The 12,849-nt window shown below is 44.1% G+C and overlaps 1 protein-coding gene across 4 annotated transcripts in view; it reads right to left on the bottom strand.

The window, feature by feature from the left end:
• The window catches only part of PRPF6 (pre-mRNA processing factor 6), a 325,322-nt gene that overhangs the window by 122,560 nt on the left and 189,913 nt on the right, over window positions 1-12,849 (bottom strand). For all 4 annotated transcript variants that reach the window (XR_004541083.1, XR_004541082.1, XM_033963163.1 and 1 more), the window contains exons 10-12: window positions 11,579-11,697; window positions 11,116-11,334; window positions 10,447-10,569 (exon numbers count right to left, since the gene is read on the bottom strand). Coding sequence is in view for 2 of the 4 variants with exons in the window: in XM_033963163.1 (XP_033819054.1) it covers window positions 10,447-10,569; window positions 11,116-11,334; window positions 11,579-11,697 (461 nt within the window). In the remaining 2 variants the exon portion in view is untranslated. The remainder of the gene's footprint in view (window positions 1-10,446; window positions 10,570-11,115; window positions 11,335-11,578; window positions 11,698-12,849) is intronic.

Below are 12,849 nucleotides of genomic sequence, written 5' to 3'. Positions count from 1 at the left end.
TCACTCCTTCGGGGGCGACCTCGAGGAAGAGTATTCCCAACGTGAGGAAGCACGCTTAGAATGAGGTCTCGAAGAGGCCAATGAGGCGGCACTCGCATGAGACTCAGAGGTAGGCTTCTTTGCCGGCACACCTGAGGAGGAAAGAGGAGATTTACACGAGGCCGGAGTAGCAGGAGGAGCCTTGGCGGTTAAGGGGGACTTAGAGGCCGAGGCACTTAACACTGGTGCTGAGGCTGAGCTCGAGGCCTGTCCCTCAGGATCCATCGGGCCAAAAACTGAAGAATCTTGGCCACCCTCCGACGGAGAGCCCGTGGCTGCAAAGTCGCACAATGCGGGCATAACTCAGCGTCGTGCTCCGCACCCAGGCACTCCACACACCAATGATGAGGATCGGTGATGGAGATAACTCGGTTGCACCTAGTGCAGTTCTTGAACCTGGTGCGAGGCCGGGACATAAGAAAAAATGCAGCTGCAGCCCCGCAAGGCCAAGAGGCCTGAGCAAGACCAGAGACCAATGTTCCCTCTAAGGATTGATGAGGTGTGTGCAAAAAAAAATATGCATGAGCGACAAATTACATACTCCACAAATTTATGAGCAGGCGCGGAGGATGCATTTTTAAACAAATGTAGTTTATCCTTGTACTCCTTATGTATTTTTAATCATCTATGGATATGTTTGTATGTTTATTGTTCAAATGGTTTTATTTATTTCCCCAAATTTATTTTTGTTATACGCATTGAAAATATTTGATATTGCGTTTAAATCAAAATCTTAATAAACTTGAAACGAGTGCCCGTGAGATTGTGGGAGGGTTAAATACTCAAAACTTAGAAGAATAACAATTTACTTAAAGTTTTTGCTTCGCCAGCTTTCTGGTATCTTTACATACAGTGGCATACCTAGCATATGTAACACCCGGGGCCCATCATTTTTTGGCACACACCCCCCTCCCCATCTGTACGAAAAACATGATTTTTAGTAACAAGCCACATCACACATGAGTACCTAGGAAAAGGTAGCATCTTACATATTGCAGTGAGCAGTACATCAATACACCCATTGTAAAACTAAACAAGCCAGACCAGCACAGATCAATCCTACACCGTCAATCCTAACAGAAAACCATGTCTATCGAACACACAGAACACAGAAAACACCTTCGCCTAGTATGGAATATGTCATCACAAACTAACCCCTCCCCCTTTTACAAAACTGTAGTGTGAATTTTAGCTACGGAGGTAACAGCGCTGACGCTCATAGAATTCTGAGCATCAGAGCTGCTACCACCACGGCTGGCGCTAAAAAACGCTCCACAGTTTAAGGGGGGATAAAATAGAAATACACAGCTTCAACGCTCTAGCTCAGGGGTGCCCAAACTTTTTGGGCTTGCGAGCTACTTTAAAATCAGCTTTAATGATAAAATCTCCAAACTTTATTCCTCAAATTATGGCATTCCACAAGGTTGAATACTATCCCCTCTTCTCTTTAATATATTCCTTTCTCCACTACTTAGCTTAACTCAGTCTCTAGGGTTCACAACTTTTGCATACGCTGATGACATACAACTTATTCATCCTCTAGACCCTGAAAACTTAGATGACATTACTTGTATTAACAATAAACTTGTTTCAATAAAAAATTGGCTTTTTACAAACAAACTGGTTTTAAATCTCAAAAAGACAAAAACAATGCTCTTTTCATGGAAAAGAGATACAAAATTAATTTTTCCAATTTCTATTAACAATACTGAATTAGACTTGGTTACTACTATAAAAATTTTAGGCGTGTTGATAGATGACAAACTTATTTATCATGACCATATCAATAACATTGTTAAAAGTTGTTTTTATAAATTACGCTTAATCTGTTCGCTTACAAAATTCCTACAACCTGAATCCATCAACATTTTAATCCATTCCTTAATCATCTCCAAAATAGATTATTGTAATTCTCTCCTCATTAATATTACACAAAAAGAAAAAAGAAGGCTGCAATTAATACAAAATACTGCCGTGAAATTAATTTATAATGCAAAAAAATATGATCATGTCACCCCTCTGTTAATTAAATCTCATTGGCTCCCGGTAAGCCACCGCATTACTTTTAAATTATTACTCCTAGTTTTTAAAGCCATAAATTTTAATGAGCCACAATTTATTAATAGGTGGCTAATTCCCTATAACACTACACGTTTACTTCGCTCAACCTCTTCTAACCTTCTTTTGGTCCTATCGTTGAAAGTTATAGGAATCAGACGTCAAGACATGTTTTCAGTTATGGCCCCCCAGTCATGGAATCTCTTACCACAGTTTATTAGAGAATTAAAGGATTTAGCCGTATTTAAAAAAACACTAAAAACTTTTTTTTAAAAAGATGCGTATGATTCCTAATATTTTAATTATGGATTTTTAACTGTTAACTCAAATTCCCCTCCTATTTGTCTTTCCCTTTTATGTTTCTCTTTCTTTCCTGTCTAAATATTGTAATTTCCCCCCTATTTGCCCTCACTACTCTTGTATGTTTTTACCCATAATTAACACTTGTATGTTTTTACCCATAATTAACATTTTTTTTTTATATATATGTATGTATTTTATAGGATGATTATATCGTATAACAAAAAGTTGTTTATATGTTGACACCAATGTCTTATTTGTATATTTTATAGTATTGTACATCGCCTAGTAATTTAAAATAGGCGATTCATTAAGAACAAATAAACTTGAACTTGAACTTGAAAATGACCAAGTCAAAATGATCTACCAACAATAAAATTAAAAAACACAAAGCACACTATACACTGAGAAAATGTTAATTATCATTCCTATTCTGGGGTTCTTTCAAAGAGGTCAAAGCAGATGACTCTATGCATTGTCACCTCAGTAACAACCATACAAAAATAGACAAATATACCCCCCTTCCTTTTTATTAAACCACAATAGCAGTTTTTAGCGCATAGGCTCCCTGTGCTAAAAAACTCTATTGCAATTTAGTAAAAGGGGGCCATAGTGCAAAATATAGACAGCATATATAAATTCAGCCACATTTTGATCACTAAATTTAAAATAAAATCATTTTTCCTACCTTGTCTGGTGATTTCATGAGTCTCTGGTTGCACTTTCATCTTCTGACTGTGCATCCAATCTTTCTTCCCTTCTTTCAGCCTGTATGCTTCCTCTCCTCCAGACCTCATTCCCTCCCCCAACTTTTTCTTCCTCTCTCCTTGCTCTTTCTTTCTTTTTTTTCCTCTTGATGCCCCCTTTCTTTTTTTCTGTTTCCCTTCTGTCTCCCTGCCTGCCCCCTTTCTTGCTCCCTACCCTCCATAAAGCCACTGCTGCCACCATCGAGGGAAACAGGCCCCAAAGCCACCGCTGCAACCATCGGGGGAAACAGGCCCCAAAGCCACCGCCGCAACCATCGGGGGAAACAGGCCCCAAAGCCACCGCCGCAACCATCGGGGGGAAACAGGCCCCAAAGCCACTGCTGCAACCATCGGGGGAAACAGGCCCCAAAACCACCGCCGCAATCAGGGAGTGGAAACAGGCCCCAAAGCCACCGCCGCGGCTGCCCCAAGCTCTCTCTGCTTCTCCCGACGTCAATTCTGCCGTCGGAGAGGAAGTTCCGCCCAGCAAGGCAGCGATTGGCTGGCCTGAACTTCCTCTCCGACTGCAGCCTTAGGGGATGTGCACAGCCGGAGCGGACCGTCCCCCACCCCCCCCTTGGTAGCCACTGAAGATGTGGCAGCAGCTCCTCTCACGAAGTCCGATGCAGTCGGGAATCTTGAAAGGAGCTGCCGCTGCATCTTTCAACTTTGGAAAATACAGGCCGCTGCCGCTCTCGCCGCATCCTCTCATCTCCCTCGAGTGAGCGACAGGGGAAAGCGTATGAGCGACGCCACTGAAAATAGTGAGCGATCGCTCATGCGCTCACCTTAGAGTGAACACTGCCGGAGACCCGGTCAAAAAAACACGAAAGAAAATAAGAAATAAAGACGCGAGTACAGCGACTCAAACAAAAATAACAAAGAAAGCCGCGGTGCAAGAGGGACAACGAGATCGCCCGCAGCAATGGAGCAGTGCATCTGGCTCCGCAGAAAACATAGAACTGAGACTACGCTGAGGAGATGCATGCCCTAGGTTGAACGGGAGGGGCACACGCGCATGCACGAGCCAATCACAAGCTTGAAGGTCTTCAAGCAAGTCTGCTTGCGAAAACGTCCGCTAGGGGGCTCCGGCGGTGACGTCACCCACATGTAGAGAATATGCTGCCTGCTTGTCCTGGAATAATCCATGCTACCGATATAGGGCAAGCAGTGGCTTCCCCTATGTCTTTCTCAATAACAGACTATGGACTTTTCCTCCAGAAAATTGTCCAAACATTTCTTAAAACCAGTTACGCTATCCCACATTGAACTGCAAAGTATTGAAAGAGAGAAATAAAATGGTCATCCTCTATAATAAAACCCTAAGCGCGCATGCGCATTTACAATGGCGTGATCCCTGCCTCCGTGATTTGTGACTCCGTGGCCGTGTTCGATTTGCGGCACTTAATGCAGCGGTTTGTCTCGGTGTAACGGCGGTGATAGCTGGCAGCGAGAACAACGGCAGGAGGGTGTCCTTCGGCCTGGACGAGGCAGACAGGGTGCAGGTGCTTTGAGGCGTCCAGCTGTCAGAAGAGGTTTTAGTCGAATGAATGAGTCCTCCCATGCTGGTAAGAATTATAGGATGTAAATACAGCGAAGTGAAGGAACAGGAAAATGCTGCTGCTGCTGCTGCTGCACAGGGAAGTAGAGAGGGAGGGGTGGGAGACAGACAGACAGATGGAGCCAAAGAAACAGATAGACAGAAAGAAAGACAGACAGACAAAGGGGGCTAGGGAGAGAGAGAGAGACAGAAAAAAATAAAGATAGACTGCGGGAGGAAGAGAGATAAAAAGAAAGAAAGATAGACAGCAGCCAAGGAGAGAGAGAGAGACAGAAAGAAAGACAGACAGACAGACAGCGGCCAAGGAGAGAGAGACAGACAGAAAGCAAGACAGACAAAAAGATAGCGGCCAAGGAGAGAGAGAGAGATAGAAAGAAAGACAGACAGCAGCCAAGGAGAGATAGAGACAGACAGACAGCGGCCAAGGAGAGAGAGAGACAGAAAAACAGACAGTGGCCAAGGAGAGAGGCAGAAAGAAAGAAAGACAGACAGACAGCGGCCAAGGTGAGAGACAGAAAGAAAGAAAGACAGACAGAAAGAAAGAAAGACAGACAGACAGCGGCCATGGACAGAGACAGAAAGAAAGACAGACAGATACCGGCCAAGGAGAGAGAGACAGAAAGAAGGACAGACAGACAGCGGCCAAGGAGAGAGAGACAGAAAGAAAAACACAGACAGACAGCGGCCAAGGAGAGAGACAGACAGACAGAAAGACAGACAGTGGCCAAGGAGAGAGACAGAAAGAAAGAAAGTTACACAGACAGCAGCCAAGGAGAGAGAGACAGAAAGAAAGAACGACTGACAGACAGCGGCCAAGGAGAGAGAGACAGAAAGAAAGAACGACTGACAGACAGCGGCCAAGGAGAGAGAGACAGAAAGAAAGAACAACAGACAGACAGCGGCCATGGAGAGAGAGACAGAAAGAAAGAACGACAGACAGTGGCCAAGGAGAGAGAGACAGACAGAAAGAAAGAACGACAGACAGACAGCGGCCATGGAGAGAGAGAGAGATAGATAGAAAGTAAGAAAGACAGACAGCGGCCAAGGAGAGAAACAGACAGAAAGAAAGACAGAGAGCGGCCAAGGAGAGAGACAGACAGACCGACAGTGGCCAAAGAGAGAGACAGAAAGAAAGACAGATAGCGGCCAAAGAGAGAGACAGAAAGAAAGACAGCGGCCAAAGAGAGAGACAGAAAGAAAGACAGACAGACAGACTTGAAGGGTATTAACCTAGAACAAAATCTTTTCCAGAGAAAGGAAAATGGTAAAACCAGAGGACATAATTTGAGGTTGAGGGGTGGTAGATTCAAAGGCAATGTTAGGAAATTCTACTTTACAGAGAGGGTGGTGGATGCCTGGAATGCGCTCCCGAGAGAGGTGGTGGAGTGTAAAACTGTGATTGAGTTCAAAGAAGCGTGGAATGAACACAGAGGATCTAGAATCAGAAAATAATATTAAAAATTGAACTAAGGCCAGTACTGGGCAAACTTGCACGGTCTGTGTCTGTATATGGCCGTTTGGTGGAGGATGGGCTGGGGAGGGCTTCAATGGCTGGGAGAGTGTAGATAGGCTGGAGTAGGTTTTGAGAGATTTTGGCAGTTGGAACTCAAGCACAGTAATGGATAGAGCTTTGGATTCTAACCCAGAAATAGCTAAGAAGAAAAAATTAAAAAAAAATTTATATTGAATCAGGTTGGGCAGACTGGATGGACCATTCGGGTCTTCATCTGCCATCATATACTATGTTACTATGTTACTATGTAGACAGCAACCAAGGAGAGAGAAGACAGAATGAGAGACAGACAGAAAGAAAGAAAGACAGACAGACAGAGGCCAAGGAGAGATAGAAAGAAAGAAAGACAGACAGCGGCCAAGGAGAGAGACAGACAGAAAGAAAGACAGACAGACAGCAGCCAAGAAGCGAGAGAGACAGAAAGACAGACAGATAGCGGCCAAGGAGAAAGAGACGGAAAGAAAGACAGACAGACAGCGGCCAAGGAGAGAGAGACGGAAAGAAAGAAAGACAAGATAGACAGCGGCCAAGGAGAGAGAGAGACAGAAAGAAAGACAGCGGCCAAGGAGAGAGAGAGACAGAAAGAAAGACAGACAGCGGCCAAGGAGAGAGAGAGAGCGGCCAAGGAGAGAGAGAGACAGAAAGACAAACATACAGTGGCCAAGGAGAGTGAGAGACAGAAAGAAAGACAGCGGCCATGGAGAGAGAGAGACAGAAAGAAAGACAAGACAAGACAGACAGCGGCCAAGGAGAGAGAGACAGAAAGAAAACCAAGATAGACAGCGGCCAAGGAGAGAGAGACAGAAAGAAAGAAAGAAAGACAGACAGATAGCGGCCAAGGAGAGAGAGACAGAAAGAAAGACAGACAGCGGCCAAGGAGAGAGAGACAGAAAGAAAGACAGACAGCGACCAAGGAGAGAGAGAGAGACAGAAAGACAGACAGACAGTGGCCAAGGAGAGAGACAGAAAGAAAGAAAGACAGCAGCCAAGGAGAGAGACAGAAAGAAAGACAGACAGCGGCCAAGGAGAGAGAAAGACAGAAAGAAAGACAGACAGACAGACAGCAGCCAAGAAGAGAGATAGACAGAAAGAAAGACAGACCAGACAGACAGACAGCGGCCAAGGAGAGACAGACAGAAAGAAAGACAGACCAGACAGACAGACAGCGGCCAAGGAGAGAGACAGAAAGAAAGACAGATAGACAGCGGCCAAGGAGAGAGAAAGAAAGAAAGACAGACAGCGGCCAAGGAGAGAGAGAGACAGAAAGAAAGAAAGAGAGACAGACAGACAGCGGCCAAGGAGAGAGAGAGACAGAAAGAAAGACAGACAGACAGTGGCCAAGGAGAGAGACAGAAAGAAAGACAGCGGCCAAGGAGAGAGAGGGACAGAAAGAATGAAAGACAAGACAGACAGCGGCCAAGGAGAGAGACAGAAAGAAAGAAAGACAGCGGCCAAGGAGAGAGACAGAAAGAACGAAAGACAAGACAGACAGTGGCCAAGGAGAGAGACAGAAAGAAAGAAAGACAACGGCCTAGGAGAGAGACAGAAAGAACGAAAGACAACGGCCTAGGAGAGAGACAGAAAGAACGAAAGACAAGACAGACAGCGGCCAAGGAGAGAGAGACAGAAAGAAAAACAAGATAGACAGCGGCCAAGGAGAGAGAGACAAAAAGAAAGTCAGACAGTCAGCGGCCAAGGAGAGAGAGACAGAAAGAAAGAAAGACAGACAGACAGCGGCCAAGGAGAGAGAAACAGAAAGAAAGACAGACAGACAGACAGCGGCCAAGGAGAGAGACAGAAAGAAAGAAAGACAGACAGCGGCCAAGGAGAGAGAGACAGAAAGAAAGAAAGACAGACAGCGGCAAAGGAGAGAGAGAGACAGAGATAAAGAAAGACAGACAGACAGCGGCCAAGGAGAGAGAGACAGAAAGAAAGAAAGACAGACAGCGGCCAAGCAGAGAGAGACAGAAAGAAAGAAAGAAAGAAAGACAGACAGACAGCGGCCAAGCAAAGAGAGATAGAAAGAAAGAAAGACAGACAGCGGCCAAGGAGAGAGAGAGACAGAAAGAAAGAAAGAAAGACAGACAGCGGCCAAGGAGAGAGAGACAGAAAGAAAGAAAGAGTCAGACAGACAGCGGCAAAGGAGAGAGAGAGACAGAGAGAAAGAAAGACAGACAGACAGTGGCCAAGGAGAGAGACAGAAAGAAAGACAGACAGACAGCGGCCAAGGAGAGAGAAACAGAAAGACAGACAGACAGACAGACAGCGGCCAAGGAGAGAGAAACAGAAAGAAAGACAGACAGACAGACAGTGGCCAAGGATGGAGAGAGAGAGAGACAGAAAGAAAGACAGACAGACAGCAGCCAAGGAGAGAGAGTGAGACAAAGACAGACAGCGGCCAACGAGAGACAGAAAGACAGACAGACACAGGGGCCAAGGAGAGACAGAAAGAAAGAAAGAAACAAGGACAGACATACAGCAGCCAAGGAGAGAGAGAGAGAGAGAAAGACAGACACACACACACACATCTACTCTAGCACCCGTTAATGTAACGGGTTTAAAGACTAGTATGTTATATTATGTTAAAGAGCATTAAATAATAATTTTCACTTCTACCTTTGTTGTCTGGGTGTTTCATATCTTATCGGATTGGTCCCAGTCTTTTTTCCCCACTTTCCTTGGGTCAGTCTTCTCTCGTCCTCTTCTTAGTCTCCTTTTCACCTATCACCTACCTACCGGCTGTTCCCATCTCCCTCTCATCCCCTTTCCAGCACTCCCATTGCCCTCTCCGTCTCTCTTCTTCTCCAGTCTCCTATTTCCCCTCCCCCATAGCAGACAGAGATGCAGATGGAATGTCAGCAGACTAGAACCCCTCAGCCCTCAGTTAACCTCCACTGCCTCATCCCCTCACCAGCCCCAGCTTCATCCGTTTCTCCTTCCTTCCCTTGTCTCCAGGACATTCTTCTATCACTTACCCCAATCCTGAATAGTAAGTCCTTTAATGAAGTGTGTAGTCCATTGACTACTTTTATTGCATTACAGTAAGGGTCATGTTTCTTTCTTTTTCATTAGGTTTCTTTACATATCCAGGGAGGGAGGGTGGGTGGGTGGGGGAAGGGAAATGTACTTTGAGGAGTTAAAATATTGTAATCACTTCATATGTATTATTGTATTAATAATTAAGATGAGGATGGGAGTAAATGACTGTTTAATGTAATAATTGTATAGTTATTAGTGTGTTCTATGCAGTATTTATGATTTACCAATTGTATTGCGCTATCAAAGTTTGAAAATCAATAAAGATTTAAACAGATTACCCCAATCGCCTCTCCATCATCTTTTTAACTCCATTTCCACTCTCAATCTCTTCAGAGATTCCCCTTCCTCTCAAACCCCTCTTCAAGTAACCATCTCTTTTCAATACCTCTAATTCTCTCTCCAGTCTTCCAGATCATTTACAATGTTTCAGTTTTTCCCTACACTTCATCCCCTCTCTAAAAGCCCCATTTCATACCCTCATTCATTCTCCCAATCAATACCCCTCCCCTCCATCTCTCCTATCCATAATTCCCTGCTCTGCGACCCTACACTCTCATACTCATCAAGTCCCAGTTATCTTCTATTCCTCCACCCCTGAATCTCATCCATTTTCTGCTCTTTCCAGGGTCTCTGGTCCATTTCACATGCAGCACAAACAAGGCTTTCAAAGGCAACTGGTAATTTTTCACACTGTTTGTGACTAACTGGAACGTTGCAAGAGCACCAGGTGTCGGGGGAAGGAGAAGGAAGTAGTGGTGGTGCCAGTCTGTTCTAATGGGTAAAGAGGGCAAGGTCCTCAACTTCAAAGGAGGGAGAAAGTGTAGGTGGAAGATGCCTGGAATAGCTGGGGTGGCACTTCCCACCCTGTGCCATCCCGTAGTAACATCTATGGAGCACAGAAACTAAATTAATCCTAACCTTTTTTGAGACCTTTGCTTAGTTAAATTTCTTTTCCATCATAAGTACACACAATTATGGAAAGAGAAAAAAGGGGAAGGAATTTGATACCCTGCCTTTCTGTGATTTCAAAGTGGTTTACATATTATTTACAGGTACCTTTTTTGTGCCTACAAGATCAGTGCTCTTGTCACCATTCAGAAGCTGCCATGTGCACTATTAAATCCCATAGAAGCCACCACAACTTAATTACTGTGGCAAAACACTTGCCAGTCATGGGTTTTTGTGCTCACACTGTCAGCATCTTCCATCCAGGTGTGTTTCCTGTCCTCCTCCTCAATCCCAATACCAATCACAGCTCGAATAATTGCCTGACATGTCACCACACTGCCAGCTTTATCACACTCCTCTGCATCCTGAGAGCAAAAAAACAAAAAGGAGAGAGAGTCACTCTGACAGGAACTCTTCTGCTCACTGAAGAGTACTGAAAAGGAGCATTTTCATCTCTCTTACAGCTGCACTGCACCCCAGATCCCTGGAACTGCCAGAAAAAGGTAGACATCCATAACAGTGTCCAGTACCTGCCAGGTCACAGACTTGTCATGGGTGAACCAGCACCAAGGCTTTTTCTGCATAACATGAACTCCTCAATGTCCCCTTCTCCCCCCCAGGCTATCCTCTTTCCCAAAATAAAGTAATTCTCACACATTGCCTGTTCCCTCTCTTACCAAAGGCCTCTTCCCTCTTGCCCCTTGATTACAATGACTAGTTCCCTCAATTACCCACTCAACAGCTCATTTTTCTCTCTTCCACCCCCTCGGTCCTCCCATCTATGGTTTGAAGAAATTCAAAAAGCTTTATCTTAACACTGTGATTTTATCATGACATGTCAGAGGACATATGTATTTGGTATTTACTCTGAGATGGTAGGAGCTCCTTTAGAGCAGAAATCCTGCCAGTACCTGAATCCACTGCTCCCTGTTGATTTCCACTCCATTTGCCCGCAAGGATGTAATGGCTCTGTCAATGATCTTTTCCACCATCTGTGTATTTCCATTGGCTTCTTCAAGTTTGGCAGCTGTAATCCAGATATGCCGGTCTGTAGGAATATTTTCTCGAGCTTTGTTGAGAACTTTCCGAGCATTTTCATATGTTTCCAATCTTGCTAAAGCAAGCCACAGCTGAAAAGTAATCAAGGGACTACCAGATCAACAAGAATAAGATCATATGTGGGTTGGACCATATACACACCTGCTTCAATTCAAAGTACATCAAAAAGGGGAAGTTAGCTTATAGAATTCATCACTTCTACCAGGCACCCTGCATGCCCATCATTCACAGCACTGCATAGCTTTTCTAATCCTTATGTAAAACACAACATCCCACCATAATGATTTACTCACTTGCACCTTGTCATGCTCTCACCTCCACACTTGTGGGACAGCACTCTACGGCTCTACTCAGCATGATTCGAGCATCTTCAGGCTCTTCCAGTTCTACTGCTGCCTTCCATAGACGCACAGAATTCGGAACATGCTCCAGGGCTGCAGAGATTGATGAGAGGGGATTCAGCACAAAGCTATTCTTTAAACCAACAGAACCAAAACTGCAAACTATGGATTATAACACTAAATAGATTTGCAAAAGTATCAGCTAAGGTTGCAAATACATCTCTGTGGAGTTTTAAAAAAGAAAAAATGACAAGTTCAAGTGGCCTACTGATAAATGGCAGATGATGCTTTCTTTAACTGCCAGGTGTGATCGAGGAAAATGCAGGGGAAGATGCTAGGTACCTCAAAATCATCACTGCCAAGTCCAAAAAGGTTCCTTTTGTTGCTGCTTTGCACAATCCCTTGCAGCCTCTCTCTAGTGCTAGCCCAGCCATGGGTTTGCTCTTTCTTCCTCCTATTATCTGGGGAGGGTGAGTGTGTGTGTGTGTGTGAGAGAGAAGAAACTATGGAGAAAGTATATGAGAGAGGGGATGATCAGATTGGGGAGGTTTAGAGGGGATGGGTGAGAATGGTGGGGGGTATGTAAGAATTGCAATGGAGTGTTGAGAAAGATGAAGGATGTGACAGAGATGGGAATGGAATGGGCATGAAAGATAAGTGATGACTGAAGATCCCCTTAAGGGTATAAGGTATAAGAGCTCTGAAGAGGGTAGAAAGGAATCAGCTGGAAAAAAAAAATGAGGAGCTAGGAGAAAGAGATGAGGATGTAAAAGAAAATGAGATGAGAGAAGACTGAAAAGGAAAGAACAGTTTAAGCAGGAAGTTAAGGAGGAGTGATTTTGAAAGATGGCTTAAAATGCTAATATGGGGTCTTACTGGCAAACAGTTTGGGAAGCACTGTAAATCGAATAAATAAATAAATATAACAGAACACTGAGGGGTCATGAAGTAATTATTATTTTTTTTTTAATTATTTTATTTCTTATATACCGCTATACCGTGAGGTTCAAAGCAGTTTACAATGAAGATAGATTAAAAATACATTAAAATAAAATAAATAAAAATGGTACTTTGGATTTCCCTAGCTGTCCCAAAGGCTCACAATCTAGCTAAATTATCTGAGGGTAGATATGATAAGAGACATTTAAATACCTACATGGCATAAATGAGCACGAGCTGAGATGCTTTCATTTGAAAGGAAGCTCTGGAATGAGAGGGCATAGGATGAAGTTAAGAGATGATAAG

This window comes from Geotrypetes seraphini, chromosome 11 (assembly GCF_902459505.1).
Source record: "Geotrypetes seraphini chromosome 11, aGeoSer1.1, whole genome shotgun sequence".
NCBI lineage: Eukaryota > Metazoa > Chordata > Amphibia > Gymnophiona > Dermophiidae > Geotrypetes > Geotrypetes seraphini.
Note: the sequence above shows the minus strand (reverse complement) of the source record. Positions and strands in the feature narration are given on the sequence as shown.